The 22471-nt window shown below is 34.4% G+C and overlaps 1 protein-coding gene across 1 annotated transcript in view; it reads left to right on the top strand.

Moving 5' to 3' along the window:
- Positions 1 to 22471, top strand: part of cm (AP-3 complex subunit carmine) — a 65060-nt gene that overhangs the window by 22750 nt on the left and 19839 nt on the right. The window contains exons 5-8 of the mRNA XM_090415122.1: positions 4642 to 4801; positions 8956 to 9069; positions 13690 to 13763; positions 19199 to 19304. Coding sequence (XP_090271248.1) covers positions 4642 to 4801; positions 8956 to 9069; positions 13690 to 13763; positions 19199 to 19304 — 454 coding nt within the window. The remainder of the gene's footprint in view (positions 1 to 4641; positions 4802 to 8955; positions 9070 to 13689; positions 13764 to 19198; positions 19305 to 22471) is intronic.

Genomic DNA, 22471 nt, shown 5'->3' with positions numbered 1-22471 from the left:
CCTTAAATATTTGAAACAGCAATTGTGCATAGTTATGTGATTTAAGCCATCAGCTAATTAATGCTTATATTAGGATTATTAGTGTGAACTTGGAATAATTTTATTAGAACTTGTTAGTTATATTCCTGATGAAGCTGCCAAGCAAATAATGAAAAGTGCTTTTGTATTATGTCTGTTAATTTCACATCAGGACATGGGTATCTATCTTTATTGCATATCACGATCCAAAAGCACTTTTGGATCATGATACACAATAAAGTAAATATCCTGTTTGTTAAAAATATTTATTCAATTTGGCATAATTTCAGATAAGGAAACCAATTCTGAATTCTGAGAGTCATTTCTTGTTTGGATAGTATTTTTATATCTATTATGATATTCTCCTTCATTCAAGCCTGTTTATCTGTCTATCATTAACAGAGATTACCAGGTTATCCACATCGACGATTCATTTTTGAACTTCAGGTTTAATTAAAATTTTATAGACATTTTAATCAGTTATTAGCAAACTTAAGTTAAAATTTTTTTTTCCCTCTTTATTAAACGAGGAGAAAAGTACTAAAGGTGTGTGTAATACTAATATCACCACCAGAGTCCAGATGTGTTGTACAGCTTAGAATAACTTCTCATTATGTTCAGATGATCCTGGGGGAGTTCTGCACAAAGTTCTGCTTTGCACTTTTCAGTGTTATATTTCTATGTTTTATAGTACCTAAATGCAGAAGTGAAAACATATTTTTAGTTAGTCTATTATTAGCCGCTTTTTTTGGGTTCCAATTCTTCATGCATGATGATTGTTTAGTATAACTTATTTTCTTGTTAAATATGTTTTTTAATATAAATTTATATTTATATTAAACATATAAATGTTCGAAAACATTACCCCAATTTATAACACTGTAGTATTAAAAATTGTATTGTGATTTACTAGCTGTTACACAAACCACAGAACTAATAGTGATTTTTAGTGGAACCTGTGGCATAGTAATTAAATAATAAAGTAACATGTAAAAACCACAGTGATATCTTTAATTAGTAAAAAGACAGATATTTCGCACTAAAAATAATAGTACATCTTCAGTGTCTGTAACAGTAATAGGAATGGAATACAGGCAAACGTTTGGTGGATCACCTATTAAAATACAACTGTTACCGCGTGCTAGGAAATAATAGAAATAACAAATTTAATCTATTAAGATAAATGGTTTTTTACATAAGATAAAAGTCTCCCAGATCTTTGAGAGAGACATAGTCATTTCTATTTAAATTCGGTCAGTGTAAGATAGTTTCACAACTTTCTTTGAATAAGCGTTCATATTTAAATCTGCATCTATGGAGGAGAACAGCTTTATCCCACTGGACACTATGAGTAGAGTCAATACTGTGCTGTGCCAGACTGGACTTCAGAGGTTTGTTATAATCAATATAATATTGATGTTCTTTTATTCTTTTTTCCAAAGAACGGACAGTTTGTTCAAAATAAGAGACATCGCATTTGCAAGGTATTTGGTAAACACCAGCCAAAGATAGAAAAGACAGTTTATCCTTTGTAGAAGGTAATAAAGAAGAAATTTTGTTGATAGGAATATATGTTGGAATCAGTTGATACTTTTTCAGAATTCTATCTGTAGGTTCTGAGATTCCTGGAATGTACGGAATAGGAACTCTGTGGACTGTTGAAGAAACTGTAGATGTTGGAACATAAGAGTTTACCAAATACCTTGCGAATGCAATGTCTCTTATTTTGGACAAACTGGCCGTTCTTTGGGAAAAAAATAAAAAAACATCAATATTATATTGATTATAACAAACCTCTGAAGTCCAGTCTGGCACAGCACAGTATTGACTCTACTCATAGTGTCCAGTGGGATAAAGCAGTTCTCCTCCATAGATGCAGATTTAAATACGAACGCTTATTCAAAGAAAATTGTGAAACTATCTTACACCAACCGAATTTAAATAGAAATGACTGTATGTCTCTCTCAAAGATCTGGGAGACTTTTATCTTATGTAAAAAACCATTTATCTTAATAGATTAAATTTGTTATTTCTATTATTTCCTAGCACGCGGTAACAGTTGTATTTTAATAGGTGATCCACCGAACGTTTGCCTGTATTCCATTCCTATTACTGTTACAGACACTGAAGATGTACTATATTATTTTTAGTATGAAATATCTGTCTTTTTACTAATTAAAGATTTCACTGTGGTTTTTACGTGTTACTTTATTATTGAATAACTAATAGTGATGGTTAATATCGTCCATGGGAGACACAAAAAGAGTTCTGTGAAAAGCACCACAAGAAGTTGTCTAATTGCTGCTGCAGTGTTTTGATCATTATTAAAGACTTAAAGCAAAAAAAAAAAATCAAAAATAAAATGCTGCATTCATATTTATATGCATAACAGTAGCACTGATTGTGAGAGGTGGTGGTCATTCTGTGTCAAAGGAAAGCAGCAGATATACTGACATACAGAATTTAAAAAAATATTAAGTCTAGTATACTCATAAATTTGAATATTGTATTTGGGAACATTTAAATTGAAGATGACCTGTATTTTTGGTACTGTTTTTCTAAATAGACTTCATGAATATCATGAAATATCAAAATTTCAGTTGAGAGAAAGAGAGAGAAAACAGAATAGTACCAAAAACTTGGTTAGAGCTTAGTTACTTTTGGATTATTATATATGCAAGCAGTTAAACCTCTTGCAGATGACAATTTAAATTACCAGAATGACTATGGTCATCCTGGTAATTCAAATTTAAAATGACACTTAAGAAAAATTCATTTTTATTCATTATCATATAACTGTTTAAATAGTTAATGTAGCTTATTAGAATTATTGTAATGAATTATGGCAGTATTGTTTACAAATATTCTGTTAATTTTGGACATTGGAAAATAATCAGTCCAAAGAACATTTGCTATCTGTATCAGTTTTTCATTGTCTTATTATTTGATAGATTGCAGAAAAACAAATTGAGTATTATTTAAATTAAGGGGATATTAGATCCCACATTGTTTTAAAACCGAATAAGAAACTCAAAGATTGGAATCAGAGAGTTTCATGCCGAATATAGTATAAAAACTATAAAAGTATCGGCGAATACCAGCGTGAGCTAATGCAAGGTAGTCCGAGAACGTAGTACAAACACGGGCAACTCATTGCAAAGGTGGGTAAAGTTCTGATCGCTATTCTTGGTATTTTCCATAATGTAAAAACACATTTCCTAGGAAATGTATGCTGTTATTACTTGTTATTATTTGCTGTTATTACCGGTTTCAGCCTTTTTTGAGGCTTCATCAGTGAGTAGCTAGACCAAATTAATACCAAAGGGTATAGCTCATGACTGTAATCCATGCGCATTCACGGGACCTATTTGCCTTTGCGAGATGAAAAACCCCAGATAAACTGGCGGAAAAAACCCTACTGTCCATGCCCAAGACCGGCTAACTTGGCTATGGCTGAGGAAGATCCTTAAGCTCCTCATGTCGTCGATGGGAATCGAACCTACGACACTCCTTCCCCAGGCATATGGTTGTGAAGCGCAAAGCCTAACTGCTAAAGACTAACTGCGCGAACATTTTCATAGAGGCAAATTATAAAACTTAAGGATCACAACTATTTTTTATTCAGATAGATTTTTCTGTACTTAACATCATGATAGTTTATATTCATAATCTCTATAATTGAAATAGTTTATTGTGATATAATACACAAACACAAACACGGGCAACTCGTTGCAAAGGTGGGTAAAGTTCTGATCACTATTCTTGGTATTTTCCATAATGTAAAAACACATTTCCTAGGAAACTATGGAAAATACCAAGAATAGCAATCAGAACTGTACCCACCTTTGCAACGAGTTGCCCATGTTTGTACTACGTTCTAGGACTACTTGCATTAGCTCACGCTAGTATTCGCCGATACTTTTATAGTTTTTATACTATATTCGGCATGAAACTCTCTGATTCCAATCTTTGAGTTTCTTATTCAGTTTTAAAACAATGTGGGATCTAATATCCCTTTAATTTAAATAATGTTTATATATCGCCGAAATGAAGCCTGTTGGCTCTTTATATTTAAGTAACAAATTGAGTATTTTCATAGATTGATTGATTGATCTCATCCATCCCTTTTGGATGGGTAGAGTCTCCTAATGAGGGGTTCACGATGAAATTAATGCAGCCGGTTCGTCACTCCTTGCTGCATTCCCTAAGGATAGTGTTCATGACTGTAATCCATGTGCATTCACAGGACCTATTTGCCTGTTTGCGGGATGAAAAACCCCAGATAAACTGGCGGGAAAAAACCCTACTGTCCATGCCCAAGACCAGCTAACTTGGCTATGGCTGAGGAAGATCCTTAAACTCCTCATGTCGTCGATGGGAATTGAACCTAGGACACTCCTTCCCCAGGCATATGGTTGTGAAGCGCAAAGCCTAACTGCTAAAGACTAACTGCACGAACATTTTCATAGAGGCAAATTATAAAACTTAAGGATCGCATGACTATTTTTTATTCAGATAAATTTTTCTGTACTTAACATCATGATAGTTTATATTCATAATCTCTATAATTGAAATAGCTTATTGTGATATAAGATTAAGTTTAACAGTTCCAAATTTGTTTAGCATTAGCAACACGCTTCCTACTGGTCAGCTGTCAAATATTCCTTGGCGGAGGACAGGAGTGAAGTACACCAATAATGAAGCATATTTTGACATTATAGAGGAAGTGGATGCCATTATAGATAAAAGTGGGTCTGTTGTATCAGCTGAAATTCAAGGATATGTAAGTATTGATAAGAGGAAATATAATAATCAAAATAAATAATATTCATTGGAAATTACTAAAATAAAGAGCTAGGGGCTTCAATTCTAGTAAAAGCAACTAAGAATGAAAAGGATATTATATTTATATCCATTTATATCTTATAGCCAGATTAAAATTTTCCGGAGAGCTTATGGGAATATAACTTTCATCATGAAAGTTGCTTTTGCCAGAATGAAGCATTTGGATCTTTATTTTAATGATTTATATATGCACATATGAAAAATATAACTTTCTGACATGAGATGATTGCTATGATCAGACAGGAGTTTTGTCCTCTTAGGTTTTTGCCCAATCTGATGAGAACCAAACAGTTCAAAACAGCTGTTGGGCCAGTGAAACCTAATTGCACTAATAAAAGGTGAATATGTGGGCTCGTCGGCTGAGTTCATGTCTTTTAAGTATGCAAATCAAGACAACTTCCATGTTGAAGGTTATATTTCTGTACGCTATCAGGAAAATTTTAATCTGATTATAAGATATATCCTTTACATATTTATTCATTGGAAATTTTCATTTATTATTCAGGTTACTAAGAACTCCTGTTATTTAATAAAAGTGATTCATTCATAGTATTTTGCTGTCACTGTATGTTGTACATCTCTGAAAATAATATTCCAGGAAATGATAATTTATTTTCATAAAACAGATTATGTGAATTTTGTGGAAAAAATCCAGATAATCTGTTTATGTTGGAAATCCAAGAAAATTTTTGAAGTAAAATAACTGTTATATTGCAGGATATTTAACAGAATTATTACTAATAATCAAATAATTGTATTTTATAAACTGACATAATCACAGGATTTCATTCCTAAATGAAGAAAAACTCTGTGGGCAAGTAAGTTTATTTTAATTACACATGGAATTCAGTTGCCTAAGAATTCACTTGAGTAGCATAGTCAATGCACAGTTTTTAGAAACTGATTCTGCATTAAGGAAGATAGGAAGTGGTTACAGATCTATTGAAAGTCTAAAATTAGACGAGTTTCAGAATCCTTATGTAAAAACTCCATAATCATTAGTTTATACTAGGTACATGCAGTATTTTCGATACCTCTATCTGTATTATTGCAAAACTCACATAGCAGAATAAGGTAATTAATACCAAAATCATTAATATGGTATATAAAAAAATAATAATTAAAGTAAACCTAAAAAGATTTAGTGTCTAAAATTATGTTGAAAATCAAATCTATGATCATGATAAGCTGCTCTAGTATGAAGACAAAATCTTTCCCTCTGTTATAAAATGTATTCACATTTTATAACAGCGGGAAAATATGTTAAGATAGTACATTGCTTCAGTTTACTGAGAACCAAATTTGATTCTTGATTCTTTCTTGACAGTTTTTCTAGTGAATATTTTATTTATTTTTCTCCTGAAGTAGATAAGGATCTTCATAAGAGTTATTCAAGTTAAGATGAGCTAGCTTGTTTTATATGAATTTAGCAGGGTGTGTTCCTTCCCTGAAACTTCACCACAATAACATAATACATGGCTCTGTGAATTTTTTTAGCCATGCCATATCAAACAACCAACCAACCAGGTCAGCTTTTCCCTCAAATGTGTTTCCTTTAAAATTTCTCGTTTTTTTTTTTTCCCTTCCTCCACAAAAATACAAGTAAGTTATAAATAATGATTTCCCTGTAGCTGAGTAGTTTCATCTTCCCGAGAAAGGAATGCGAGTTCCACTTCTATTTGTAAATGGCTGGAACTTTTATTTGGTCTTTTTGTGCATTGCTAAGTTGGAGATAGAGGTTTTGATCCCTTTCTTGCAGAATTGCAACTTGGATACCCTTGATACATCACTCCACCATACTATCACTGACACAGGATGACGACCTCTCTGAATCCTGGGTATTATGGCACATGCTGTGCTACCATCTGAAGCATATATCTGATCATTTTGTCAGTTAAAGAAGTTTTCAATGGTGAAAATCTTCTCATCTGTGAAGAGGATATCTCTGTGCTTGTTCTTTGTGTACTGCCAGAGAAGTGCCTTTTGTTTTATCGACCTCTGCCACATAAGTTGTGATGTTAGGAAGTGTCCAGTAAAACGACGATAGGCTCTCACTCCAGGTCATCAATTAGTACACATTACATTGTTCTCTGCGAAACATTCATCTCTCGCAGCATCACTTTCTATGTTCTTAATGTTCATATCTCTCAACGTCACTTTCTGTGTTCTTACAGGATTATGCCGGACTGAAGACATGCCTTGACAGCTCTCACAAGCTATTGCATTGTTTAGAGAAGAGATTATTAATTGTTAATGGCCATTTGTTATGAGATTATCTCTATTAAGATCCACAAGATAAAAGAGGGAAGGATGAGATGAGAGATATTTTTATATTCTGAATGTTTCTTATTTCCAATCGGTGCAATGACTTTTAACTGTTTCTTTTAGAATCAGGAAAATCACTGACTCAAGACCAATACAAAAAATATACACATTTAATAAAACTAAAACAATATATACACTTGAAATAAAATTACATAACTACAAAATACTGGATCCAAGGTCTTCTAAAATAAATCTGCGCTTTAAAGATTTTCTTATCCAAAAATATTAAAATCACCATTCTCTGACTAATTCTATTACTGGGTTGTTTAACATATACTTAATCACGTCTACCAGACTAAAACACCTTGTTTTCACAAGAACAAAATCTTCATTATCAGTTTCCTTGTTAGGGCCTTTTCCAAAGATATAAAATTCTCTTCTTATTCTTTTTCATAGGATTCTTTCTTATCACCCTTATATACCATACAATATTATTACTCCTGTCTCACTGAAGTATTTCTTACTTCTTGCAGCTCAATTTACTAATTTTTATATCGGAGAAAAAAAGTTTCTTCTACTACTTCAACAACAACATATCTAAGTTGAGTTAATTCCATTGCCTTTTCCAGTAGAAAAAAACAAATATATCTGGCATCCTTAAGACAGGTGAAACTTTATCCAGTCAGCGTTTCCTCGAACATTCCTTTAGAACATCAACTGTAATATCTTCTTCTTCATCATCAAATTCCTGCCATGTATCCTCAAGGGGTGTACATAATATGATAGTACTACATGAAAAATTAAATCATTACTAACTTCCTATCTACAATTTTCCTCCAAATCAGTCTATTACCTGTCAAGACTCCAACATTAGATGTTATCTTCTAAGGCAATTTTTACTGTATCAATCCACCTATATATTGGTCTTCCTGTAGGTCTTTTTCCTGCCAATCTGGCAGAGAACACTTGTTTTGCAAATCTTTCCTCTCCCATTCTGTTTAAGTGACCATACCACCTGAGATTAGCTCTGCTAATGCATTCCTGAATGCTGACAATGTCAAGTTCTTTCCTATTATCCTCATTTTTAATATGATATTGCCATTGACCCCTAATCTTTCTTAGAACTCTCATATCTGCATTCTCTAGTCTTTGGTCAAGTGTTTTATTTCTAACCCAGCTCTCAGGTAAATAAGTTAAAATTGGTTTGAACACTGTCTTGTGTACAGCTAATTTAATGTTATGGCTAATTTCTCTCTTATTCCATATGAATTTATTCAATTGACTTCCTACCATACCATCTTTGTTGATTCTGTTGTCTATTTCCATATTTAATTTACCACTTCACTAAAAATCATACCTAACTAGCTGAAATGTTTTACTTGTTCTATAGGTTCTCTATTCACAAAGCAGTTGATATTTTCAGTGCTTCTAAGAACGTGTCCTGGATGTGATTAATTTCAGTGGAGAGGCTACTGTCGCCGGAGCAGGTGATTTTGGTTATTATAACATTCAGGCACCTTCAAACCATACCAAAAGTTAGCTACCCTTACTAGTTTATTATAGTGGACAACTTGTTATAGCAAATGTTCTTAAGAGTAATATATTTCAAAAGTTTGTAATAATTACTTTTGCTGTAGTCAGGATTGAATACGTTTCTCCATGTGTATTTAAATGTCTCTTAGTTAAAATTTTTTTATTTCATTAGTCATTAACATTTGTTTTGATAACTTGTAATTCAGTGAGAAATATGTCAAGCTCTTCTAAAAGTTACTAAATTCATTTCAATTCTTAGTTAGGTTTTTAAGTATTGCTAAACTTTATTTTCAGATTGACTGCTGTATTAAACTGAGTGGTATGCCTGACCTTAGTTTATCATTTGTAAATCCCCGTGTTTTTGATGATGTCAGCTTCCATCCATGTGTTCGTTTCAGACGTTGGGAGGTCAGTTTGGACACATTTAATTGTTCTTAGATAATTTTTTTGTTTGAACATTGCATAATATATGTATCTGTTTTATATTTTTATATTGTGGGAGTCATATTCCACAAAAGAACATTACAAAAATCCATTTTCATAATGAAATAAGATATAACAGGTCAAGTCAAGTCAGCATTTCAGTAACTTTACTTAAATATAATCAACTCTCATTATAGTTCAAACATCACAGTAGTAAATTCATTCATTTAAAAAAACTTAGTGAAAAGTCCTAGCAGAATTCTCATTGCATCTATGTTATTCTAAATACAGGTAACCCTCATATAACATGGATATTAGGTTCCATAGAATTGCTGCGTTATATAAATTGCATTATGCAAGACTCAGATCACATAGAAAAAGTAGGGTTTTGTTCTGAAATCGTTTTTTTTTAATTATATAAACAATGATATATCCAAGAAAAATATATTTTTATTTAATTCAAGTAATTCATGTAAGTTAAGAAAACATATAAACTAAGAAACAAATACACAATATATACTTATAAAAATTACAAATTGTACGTAAACTTCATTGCACATAATGCAATATTGTAGGCAAAATAAAATAAAGTGCATATTTTAATTGTCATCACTGTCTTCAAAACTAACGTTAAGTAGATGTTCTTTATTTACGAGCGGCCGTCATCATCACTTAATCTCTTGGACATCATTTGTATAATTCTCATTGTCTTCGGCTAGTTTAGTTATCCGGAAGTCAGTAATAAGACCTTTCTTACCACTATGCTGCAATTTTATATTAAGTTCATAATATGGAACTAAACAAATATCCAATTGTCTCGTGAATTTTCATTGAGGGATCATTACCCATAAAATAACTTCCTTTTTTGCCAACTGCAATCTTTCTTCTAATTTCTTTAAACTGAATTCTTCACTATAACCACCACCTTCAATGATTTTTAAAAGTTCTCCTGGGTATTTCCAGGCAGCTTCTACAACTGCTGATGATATTCTTGCTGGATTTTAAAATTTTCAAAGAAAACCGCTTTTTAAAGTTTTCGAACTAACCCTTATTGGCACAAAATCTATGCTGAGAGCTATCTTCTGAAGAATCTTCAAGTTCTTTTAAGTATTTATAAACTTTGAGAGCTTCTTGTTTAATAAGATTTCCATCCAAAGGAATTTTTTTTTTTTGAGTGCAATCTTCTATCCAAATCATTAAAAATTTCTCCATTTTTACCATTAGAATATCGCGTGCACGAGCAATGTGCTCTGCACTTACCATTGACCCAGCAAAAACACTTGTAATGTTTTTATGTTCGTTTTGTTTGATTGTTCGAATTGTTGATTCATTTAAATTCAAAGTCCTTGCAACAACTCCTGGTTTTTCTCCATTTTTCAGTCGATCCAAGATTTTAATTTTTTCTTCAAGAGAAATTAATTTTCTTTTCAATGTGTTGTTTTTTACCCTTTCATTGCAGTTTTAGTGGCCATTACTATAAAAATAATTTTTTTACATAAAAAAGCATTACTAACATATGTAACTATTAATTATGTATATAGCTCACCAGAAAATAAAGTGCTCAACTTGATATTAACACACTTATGAGTTTAATGCGCTTTCCTGGTAGAAACGAAGAACAATTTTCAACAATAAAGACTTTATATGGTAAACAATTGACGTACATGTATGCTGAAGGGTATTTTCCCCTAATATAAATTCGCTACTTATAACTACATGCGTGATATGAGCAGCCACAAATTTAACGAAGATAAAATTTGATTTTTAAGTTGCGCTTGAAAAATATATGAACCATATTCCACAACTCAGTAACAATTACATCAGTGACAGACAGACGAAAAGAGGAAAAAAAAATCACTCCCCAGAAGTCATAGCATTAAAAGTTAATGTCATTGTATGCAAATTAAATCATTCCTCAGCACTCTGTAACCAATAGAGAATTTCATAGCTTGCTTTTCATTATCCAGTTCAGAATTTGACAATGTCATAAAACTCGCCATAATGATTACTCATTATTTTTCATTTCTTCACTTCCTCAATATTCCATAAATTTAAAAAGCTGTTGTCTTTTTCCATTTTACTAGGGTGGTCTGAAAAGTTCTCAGCCTAACAATGAAAAAACGAATTTATAATTGCAAAATTATTTTTATTTTTCAACATAATCTCCCTTAAGACTAATATATTTATTCCAGCGATGGTCCAATGCCATTATCCCGTCCCTGTAGTGGTTCTCAGTAACATCTGCAAAATACCCCTCTTGATTCAAAGAAAAACGCTCACCAGCGAGGAAGAGTTTTAGTTTTGAGAAGAGATAGTCAGAGGGAGCCAAATCTGGGAAATAGGGTGGATGTTCCAGCAATTCATAGTACAGATCCCTTAATTTTCTCATTCCTAAAAACACCTTTGTGAGGGCAGGTGCATCATCCTGATGAAAGATAATTTTTTTCTTATGCAAACCAGGTCTTTTCTCATGAAGTTTTTCACCTAGTCTGATTAAAAGATCGGAATAATATTCCTGGGTTATTGATTTACCCTTTTCAAGATAATTAATAAACAAAATGCCTTTAGCATCCCAAACCACCAATGCCATGACCTTTCCTGCTGATGGATGGTGCTGAACAACTGGCTTCTGTCCACTGTTTTGACTGCTGCTTGGATTCTGGTGTGTAATGGTGAATCCAAGTCTCATCCATAGTAATAAATCGACACACAAAATCAGTTTGATTCTTATTAAAACGCTCCAAGCACTGCTAAGAGATTTTCATGCGAGTACATTTTTGATCTGCTGTGAGCAAGCGCAGCACCCATCTTGCACAAAGCGTTTTCATTTGCAATTCTTCATGCAAAATATATCCTACACATTCTTTTGAAATGCCTATAGTCTCTGCAATTTCACTCATTTGAATCGCTGGTCATCCAGTACCTTATCATGCACTTCATCAGTGCGTGAATTCATCTTCAAGGCTGGTACTGCCACGTTTAAACTCAATGGCCCATTTCTTAATTGTCAAAAATGAAGGAGAAGAGTGCATGTAAACTTTTATGAACTTCAAATGAATTTCTTTTGGCGTTAAACCTTCTTTTACAAAGAATTTTATAACCACACAATACTCAATTTTATTCATTTCAAGGAATACAGACAACACTTTTGCTTCAGGCAGCTGAAAACAAACTACTTGAAAGAATGACTTGCAATTTCATAAGTTGGTACATCTGTCATAAGTACCAACTTAGGGAAAAAAACATCTTGCTGATAGAGTTGCCATCTGTGGTCAGTGCCAAGAACCTTTCAGACCATCTTCGTATTATGGCTTTAAATTTATGAATTTATTGATTATTAGTATTCTGATGAGAGTTGCCTTTGTAGTTCAGTTGTTAACAATGTCCTGTGATGATCTAGGATATAGAGAAACTTTATATAGGCTTTTCAATTGAAACCGAGTTAATTGGTCTCTTGTGTGGTGATGGATATTTCTTCTCCTGGAAACTAAGGTTTTTCATCTTGCAAGATAGGCAAACTGGCTGGAGGACAGAAGGTATTGCAGGCTTGTATAGATAGGATTAACTGCTCCATCATAGTATTATATAGGTTTTGATGAAGAGAAGTTACTTGGCTGTTGCCAGTATAAATTGTAGGCCATTGTGCCCTAACATGCAGGGGGAAGATGAAAATAATTGTTTGACCTCAATTTTTTTAAGGCTAAAAGTTACTTTCTGAAACAAAATTTTATACAGAAAGAAAATTTTGCATTTCTTATTTGTGACAGTTTTCGAAAAAGCTCAAAAGTTACTTTCAAATAATTTATTTATAAGTAACTTCATTTCCTTTTGTGAGACTACCATCTTATGAGGAGCTTGAAGTGACTTAGTAGCCCATCTACAGTACTAGTATACAGTAGATCAGTAAAAATTTGTAACCTTTCATGAATGGGATTCACATTAAAAAAAAATAATACAGTTGAGGCATCCATTTAGATGCCTCAACTGTATTTGTTTATTTAGAGGTGACATTTTTCTATAGCATACTCCTAAGGATCATAGGAATTGCTTTATAATGGGCAGTTTGCTATAGTGAATTTCTTTGGTTGGGACTTTTCTGAATAGTTTGTTAAAGTGTGAGAGAGCTGATTGATAGGACCTGTGTCTTGTTGCTTGGCCTGAGCTCATTTAGTAGTGGTGCATAAAAGCTCTGATCACTAAAAGTTTATCTCTGAACTTTAACCAGTTCTGCTTCAGAGGCTTAGAGCATTTAAAGAAGTAATGTGAAAATCCTATACTTCTCTCGTGTTTTATTGAAGTAACAAATTAACCTATATTGAGATCTCAATGTTTTATAAATGTAAATTGCTACTTTGAGAAAGAAGTAGAAGATTCAGACAATTTTTAGTGTATATCCTACAGAACACATGTACAAGATTAATTAGCTGATATTAAATTTGGCATTTTTTCCAGACCACCTCCTCACCCCCGATCATCACTTCCAGTGTAAGGCTTCCTCATACATTTATGACAAAACTATGTATATATAATATTATTTTTATATATATATAATATTTTTATAATTGATGATAACAATTTTTTTTTTAACGAATCTTTCATTACTAGTCGGAAAGAATTCTGTCATTTGTTCCACCTGATGGTAATTTTAGACTCATATCTTATCATATAGGATCGCAAAAGTAAGTATTGTTTCAAGATGTTTAAAGCTTGTAAAAATCTTTAAAAAGTTTACTCTTTGTGCTTTTTACAATAGAAAAAATATATCTACCCTATAGATATAAAATGATAAGCCTTTTTATGAAACATTTTTGTGTCAAGTCATCAGAATTCAAGGAGAACTGGCCTACCAGTCCGGAACTCGGGGAGTTGGGCACCAGGGGAGCATAACCCCCCCCCCCCTTTCAAGTCTTTAAAATTCAAGTCATCAGAATTCAAGGAGAACCGGCCTACCAGTCTGGAACTCATGGGGGGGCATAGGCATCAGGGGAGCAGAGTCCCCCTAGTGTGTATATATATATATATATTATGTATATTATACCCTGTTTGGAAAGAAGTCAATGGATACTCCTCCATGAACAAGGTGCATACTGCCATGTAACAAGTCACGTGTTTGTAGCCAGTATAAATTGGAAGAATATGATGATCCCAAGTCAGTTCAACTGTGTCCAGGTTGAACACAGTTGAACTGACTTAGGCTGCAAGAGAACTGATGGAATTTAAAAGAAGTATTGTGATAGGACGCCATGTTGCAGGCCTATTTGTTCAGTAAATTGTTGAGAAATTGGGCCATCTCGGATCAACAATCAGTGATATCATACTGAGATGGAAGCGCAGGGCGTCAACTGCAAGTGCTCCCTGCAGTAGACAACCTACCACACTCACTGAATGTGACGATAGGGCACTATGAAGGATAATGTGTAAAAACCTGCCCATTCATTGGCTGACATGCTGAATATGGAATTCCAGGTATTGACTGGAACAAGAATCTGCACAAAGACATTCAGAACTGAGTCTCACAACACTGATTTCCATTGCAGGACCACAATATGCAAGCCCCCATATTTCCCAAACCAACATGCATCATTGTCTTCAGTGGTGCAAAGAGCATGTACAGTAGGATGGAAACTTGGAAAGCTGTGTTACGGAGCAATGAATCACACTATACCCTCTACCAAGTAGATGGATGGTGTGGTGGATGCCTGGTGAACATCTCTTACTAGAGTGCATAACCCCAACTATGAAATTTGGAGATGCTGGTATGATGGTATGGTCCTGGTTTTCCTGGTTTGGCCTTGGACCTCTGTTTATGGTATCATGAACATTGAACTCCAAGAAGTATCTGGACAATGCTGTGCTTCCTACTTTGTGGTGTTTCTGCAAAACTGACCATTGTCACTTTCAGCAAGATGGTGCACTGTGTCATAAGGATGCTGCTGCTACTCTTACTGCATGGTTTGTGGACATGAATATCACCATAATTGACTGGCCTCCACAGAGCCCTGATCTCAACCTTATTGAACATCTGTGGAATGAACTGGAGCATTGGGTAAGATCAGGAGAACCTACTGAACTTCAGTACTGCAGTACTACGAAAACACCATCTTTTCTTATTTCTCATTAGAAAGCTCTCATTTTGCTTTTCTTTACCTTTAATAGTACTTAGATGAAAACTCTAGCCTCTCCTGATACATCACATCCATATTCTTCTCTGCTTCCTAAAAACTTGTCTTTTTCTATTTAGGACGTTACTTCTCTCTCTCCTGCACAACTGCTGAAGTTTATTTTTCTTTCTTTCTTAATCCTTCTCTTCTACCTTTTACGGTGTCAAGTTTTTTTTTTTTTTTATTCTTACAACTGCAGCCATCTCGAGGATAAGGTTTTTCCATAGGGTTGGCCCTATGTCTCCTGGTGTGTCCTATGTCTGTAGATGCGTGTGTGTGTTCACAGGGCCAGTTTGCCTGCTCTGGTGGACAAAAAACCCATGTTAATGGGTAAAAAAATCCCCTACCTCTGTATGAGACTGGCTAACTCACCTTTCATTGAAAGAGACCAGGTAAAGGTTCCTCACGTCACTGATGGGACTCAAGCACAGGTCTTTCTGTCCAAAGGGCTTTGTCTATAATGACTGAGCTATGGAGGCTTGCATAAATCCCAAATCTGCCAACTTTAGAATGTAATTTTTAAACACTTTCAGTTCACGATATCCTTCTCATCCAACAACTGATACTTTGGCACAGAACCCACGTACTCCTAAGGTGGTCATAATTTCCTGCTTTTGTAATTTTGTAATTCAGCATGTACCATTTTCTGAATGGAACATTCATAAACTTACTCACTTTCCAAGTGAGTCTCGTGCAATCACTGTCACCAACCAGATGCAGAATAGTTACGTCTTTAACTGAAACCCTCTCTGACACTATAATCAGATCTAACACTCTTTGACCACGAGTTCCTTCTGTCACATGCTTCTTGAGGAAGTTGTTTTGCAGCAGCTCAATAAAGTCAGTGTAATTCTTCTCATGTGATTTCATAGCTACCCAATGTTTGGATAATTAAAATTCCCCATTATGATTACTGTTTTTGCACCCATCCTATTTATTTGGTGATGCATTTGTCTCTAGCAACCAATCTACCAGGTCTGTAACAACACCCCATTATGTATTTAATCTTGTTAGACTCTACCTCACACTAAATAGCTTCAAACTCACTGCCACATGAAAAACTGTTACTAATATTACAATCATAAATCTCAACACTAACTGGATTCAACTCATCCGATAAAGGTTCCTCTCGATACCAGTTAGTATGTCTATTTTTGATAGCCAGATCTCATAGTATGACATCCCAATATATTAACCAAGGCACTCTATTCCTTTGTTTCTAATACTCCTAGCATTCATGTACAGACATAAGTTACCTACATTTTGTATACTCATGTCTGTGATCAGCATGACACAGTTTGAAAGAAGAAGATGAAGACCTTTTTGTACCTAGCAGTGTTGGGATCCTCAGCCTCAAACTTGGCCAGCCCATCCTCAATGAGGGCAAAACCTTCTGCCAAGTCCTTGGTGGTGAATCTCCTGGGTTCAGGGGTTGGAACCATTTCCTCCTCCTCAATCAGCTGCTTCTCTAACTGAATGATAATAGTCCCCAACTGTGGTACGACTTAAGTTCAACGTGCAGCCGATGTTCATTGGCATTTCTCCCTTTTTTGCCCTTTTAATAATGTCTAATTTCACTTCTAATATAATGGCTTTCCTTTTCTTTGACACACTGCCATCAGAAGAGTCTGCCTTACGTTTGGGAGCCATATTGAAGGGTAAAAAGTCGCAAAAAAACACAAAAGTGAGAGAACAGATGTAAACAAAGCATGCGGTACCCAAAGAGTGTATGCTGGGACCCAAGCGACGCCACCTCTCCCAAACAAACGGTGCATAACAGCGTATTCTTCCGCCATGCTCACAAACAAGTTCGCCCACGAACGTTTGAATTTTACTTCGCGCTGCTTCAAGTCGAAATTTATTTTTTAAAATTATTTATGGGATTACCACTGTAAAGTCAAAACGACATGTCGAGGACCCCCTGTATTGTGATTTTGAGCATGCTAACAGAAATTATCCATATTGGAATGAGGGTCTTCATCCACCACTTTATTCAGAATTCCCAAGAAGAAAAAAAAAACTTATTGCAAGTAGCCTGAGATAAAAAAAAAATCCAGTTTAATTTATATTGTACACTGAAGCCCAGAGAAGTGTAAAATCATTAACACAACTAAGTCTGAAAGAGCTAAATGTGGAAAACTCATATTTTGCACAAATGGCAGTCATGCCTTCTGGTCCCTTGAAGAAGCCACTAGGTTCTTTTTATCCATATGCCCACCTCTCTTTCATCCAGATGGATACTATTGCGACCTTACCTAAAGATAAAGCTGACCTCTTGGCATCATTCTTCTCATCCAACTCCTGAAAGGTAAAATTTACCTCCAACTTTACTTAGACCATTGCAATGGCAGAAGACTACGGGGAGACGTTAAATGAGATATGAAAAATAAGCCTTTTTGGATATGAAAAAGGCTTATTGGTACAACTAGTGGAACATTTGATGGTATTCCACCAGTTGTGCCCAAGCGATATGTTTCTGAACTAACACTTGTTCTTTATCACCTCTATACTAAGCTGGCTTTTTCCCTACTGCACGTAAGTACACATTCAGCTGTTGAATGTTTTTTTTTTTGTTTGGTGATCAAGTAAATTATAATAATAGAGAAATTATATTTCTGTTTTAATCCCATAGCCAAGGATAAGCAAACAAAGCTTGCTTGTGAAGTATCTTCATGACTTCACTTGGTTTTCTTATGCTTGGGTATATAGAATTAAAACAAGAATATAATTTTGCCATTTATTATAATTTACTTGATCACCAAGCATGGTGATCAAACATGAAACAAAACTACATAAGCAAAGTGGATATTAGATCCAACATATCTTTCGCTTGGTTGAACAGCGGGAAGGAGTGATGACAAGAGGCCATCCCTGGAAGTTACAAAAGGAAACTGTGAGCAACAGGGTGAGGAGTGGTTTCTTTGCATGGAGGGTGGTTGAACCATGGAATGCATTGCCTGATGGAGTGGTGAGAACGAGAATGGTCAATGAGTTTAAGGAGTGGTATGATAGACTTTGTGTTTCTTAGATGGGACCTCCCCTCGATGAGTCTTGATAGACTTTGTGTTTCTTAGGAAGGACCTCCCACGATGAGTCTTTTGACTCCATGGAGGCCTGAATAATAATAATAATTATTATTATTTCAAAGCTGAATGTAGAAACTATGAAAGTTTCGTAAATTGACCAGAAAGCTTGCTGGAATACATACTTGGCATTCACAAGGTTGTCTTAGTGTGGACTACTTAAAAGACATAGGTGCTACCCAAGCGTCTATATATTTGCCTTTTATTAGTTCATTCTGATAAGGTTTTACCTTATCAAACTGGACTAATAAAAGGCAAATATATAGACGCTTGGGCAATGCCTATGTGAATAAACTTGTGAATGCTGAGGAATATATTCCCACAAGTTCTTTGGTCAATTTATGAAACTTTCATAGTTTCTACATTCAGCTTTGAAATAATGTTAGATCTACTATCCACTTTGCTTATGTAAATCTGCATCACCAAACTGAAGCCTTTTGGCTCTTTATTTTAGTAATGATACAAAACTTTTTCAAGCTGCTTCAGGTTTCTGACAAGCAGGGTTGTAGTGGTGGTCTTGCACTGAGTGATGAAAATTATCTACTTCGTAAAGGTATTCACAAACATCCTTGCCACAGCGGAATTTGGAACTAGAGCCTGGTGGCTGGATGCCAAGACACTCTCCATTCAACAAAGTGAAATCATCTTTTCATGAAACAGTTTTGCACAAAAAATTAAAAGGAAAAAAGCTTTTCTTAAATTTATTTAATAATATTCAAGCATTCAAAAATACCACTATTAATACTATGATAGTACATTAAGAATCTTTTAATTTTAGATTAATAGTTACTACTAACAAAATACAATACTTTTATTAAAATTATGGTTTGTTCATTTACCAAAATAATTTGTGATTTGTGTTATTTTCAGTATGGTAGCCATTCCACTTTATGTTAGACATCATATTTCTTTTAAAGAGATTAGTGGGGGAAGACTAGACATTACAGTTGGACCAAAACAAACTATGGGGAAAACAGTGAGTACTTTTAATTCATTTTTTTTTCTTTTTTTTTTTTTTTAGCCAAGACATATCATGGTATTTCATCCCTCATTGGAAAGGCATGACTCCAATCATGTTGATTCAGCAAACATTTCTAAGATCTTTTTGGCTGAATGTGAGCTTGTATCATGTTTGCCCTTTCCTCCCTCCCTACAGAACATAGTGCCTGGCTTACATAGCATATTATGGATAAATATGCTATCTTAGCATAAATTAAATCTCTTTTGGAACAGCATATATTCAGTGTCGTGTATGATAGCTCAGGTGATTGTACGTCTCAGTTTTGGATTATTTGTCCGTGTCCTGAAAGATAAGTTTTGTCTCAGTTTTCGAATATATGGTGTAAATAAAAATAAAAAGTGAGGTCTTGAATACATTTTACAATAATGAAATTGTATCAAACATGAGAAATAAATAAGAAACAGAAAAATAATGTTTACATATTATTCCCTTACAAATTACAGAAACATCAGTTAGCTTCTTCTTAAGTAACTTCTCCAATTTGGAGGTTAATAATCATGGTAAACCAGAGTGTCTGATCCTCTGCCATTCTTTTGATCTCATAATAGCTCTTCTTACTCATCCATTTCCTTACATCATCATCATCCCAAGAAGTTCTTGGTCCACCAGGAGATCTTCTTCCCTCTAATTTGCATCAGTTTGCCTGCTTCTAGTAAATTGTGTTGTTTTATCCAAGCTTATGCACAACAGTCTGTAAACCAAACAATTAGAATGAATAATATTAAGTTTGATAACTTCTGAGTGATAATTGCGAGTGTTTTATGATAAATGGTAATAATTTTATAAATTTTCACTATGCACAATATGAAAGAAAAAAGTAAATTTAATAAAGACGCACAAAAGTCATTCCATTTTATTAAGAAAATAAGATCTGACAATGAACCTGAATCGATATGATATTTGCAAACCAAATTATCTATCTCGCAGTTGTCAGTTTCAGATCATTTGCCATTTTATGCCAGTTTGTCTTACTAAAAATGTGGTCACATTAATGATAGCATCAGCTCTGTGAGGAATGAAGGGGGGGATTCTACAATACTCTAATAGGCCACTGATCCTAATCATTAATTGAAGCTAATTGATGTAGCAAAGAAAGGTTTGTTCATAAAAAAAAACTTGCACTTTTATTAATATTAACCCATAAGAGTCCAGAAGGAGTATAAGAGGGGGGATGCATAAAATAATTACATGTGACTATTATATTTATATCATGTACTTATAAGACACTCCACCCCCCTATATCTATTTAATTTCCAGAACAGAAGTAGTAATGGAATTGTTGCCAAAATTTTAAAGCCCTTTAAAGGTTCTGATATTTTGGCTTTTGAAAATTAGATAATGATCTGGCTGCTGGTACTACTACTATCATCCTTGGGTTCTGAATTGCTCAGGTAACATGATTAGGTTTCATAGATATTCTTGTTCATTTTAATTATCTTCTTGTGATATTTTGGAAGAGTTAAAAATTTATCTGAAGGACCTGACTTTTTGATTCAGCGTCATGTATGATAGCATCAGTCCTTGGGATCTACATTATTGATTACCATCTGTCCCCTTTACCATTTCATTATAGAAGTATGTAAGTAGTTGAAATTCTTTTGGACAGTTGCATTGAATATTTTATACATGGTGAGACATTTTAAAGTTGCAGATATGATTAAAATAATGAGAACCATGAAATAGCAAAAGATCCAATACCAGTTTAATGTATGTACATTCTTAGTAAAAGTTATGATATTAAGCTATCATTTTAAAGTAGATTACATTTAGTTATTTCCAAACATTTGAACTCCCTATGTACTGAGATCATTCTGGGAGCACATATACACACATACACATATTTATGCGTGTGTGTGTGTAAAAAGATATAAATATAAAGGGTGTCCCGTAAATTTGTAAATATTTCAGTAATTCGTAAAAATCTGAAAAATTGGTATATGAGTGCAGTTTGCATGCAAGTGAGTAGTGAAATACATGCAAATGAGAGTTCAATAAAATGCTGGGTGTACTGCTGGCAACTTGTAATTAATGCATGTAAATTCCCAGTCATTAGTGCAAACAGAAATGTTTTTGTGAAGAGAAAGGTTTGTTGCTGTGATGGATAATGCATTGTTTGTGAAATTGTTTTGCAAGCAGGGAATTGTCTGCAGAAGCTTTATGAAAGTTTCAAATGCAGAAAAGAAAGAAGATCAAGGTCCTGTCACTCCTGCTGGACTACAGTCTCTAATATGACATTATGCTTATGCTGCTCGTTGATTCTGCCACTACGGCATTCATCAACGAGCAGCATAAGCAACGCATGGGAAGCTGCAAGAATCATGGACATAGTGAAAACGTCATATTCCGCATTCTTCATGGTATGTTAAACTTCTATCCATACAAGCTGCAATCTCTTCAACAACTGTTACCAAGTGATTTCACTAAGTGAGAGGAATTTGCATTGGCTTTGACAAAAGTTGCAGAAAATTCATAATGGCTGAATAACATCTTTTGGACAGACGAAGTGCATTTTCTATCGAATTGGGCAGTTAATACGCATAACCGTCAAATTTGGGCACAGGACAATCCACTCAGTTGCATTCACTGCGACTCACTGTTTGGTGTGGCTTCACTGCAATCATCATTGTGGATCCCTTTTCTTTGACGAGCCATGTGCAACAAGGAGCTGAAAGACATGCTCAGTAAATATGCAGTTCTACTTGCAACTGCTACTTACCATGCTTGCAGGGGAAAAAATTTTCTTCACACTGCCACATTCATCAGCACATTTGGTCAAGAACGATTCATCAGCCATAATTGCAACTCCGCATGGCTCCCTCAGTCCCCATACTTGACACTAGTAGATTTTTTGTTGTGGGGTTATTTAAAGTCCTGAGTGTACCTGAGCAGCCCATCTTCCTTAGAGGATTTAAGAGATGACTGACATTCACTGCAAAGTTGTTTGCATCCACCCGGATGTGCTCCATGCTTCTGTAAATGGCATTCTCACCAGCTTGCAGCATAATTGCTTTTGCCAGCTGACACACTGAACAATTACTGTAGTGATATGTGACAGGTTTCTGCATATGAATAAATAAGTTTTCAATGCCATTCTGACTGGTTACAATCTATTGGTGAAATTT

The sequence above is a fragment of the Typopeltis vanoorti genome, chromosome 26 (assembly GCF_054136105.1).
Source record: "Typopeltis vanoorti isolate ZY-2024b chromosome 26, IOZ_Tvanoo_1.0, whole genome shotgun sequence".
Classification (NCBI taxonomy): domain Eukaryota; kingdom Metazoa; phylum Arthropoda; class Arachnida; order Uropygi; family Thelyphonidae; genus Typopeltis; species Typopeltis vanoorti.
Note: the sequence above shows the minus strand (reverse complement) of the source record. Positions and strands in the feature narration are given on the sequence as shown.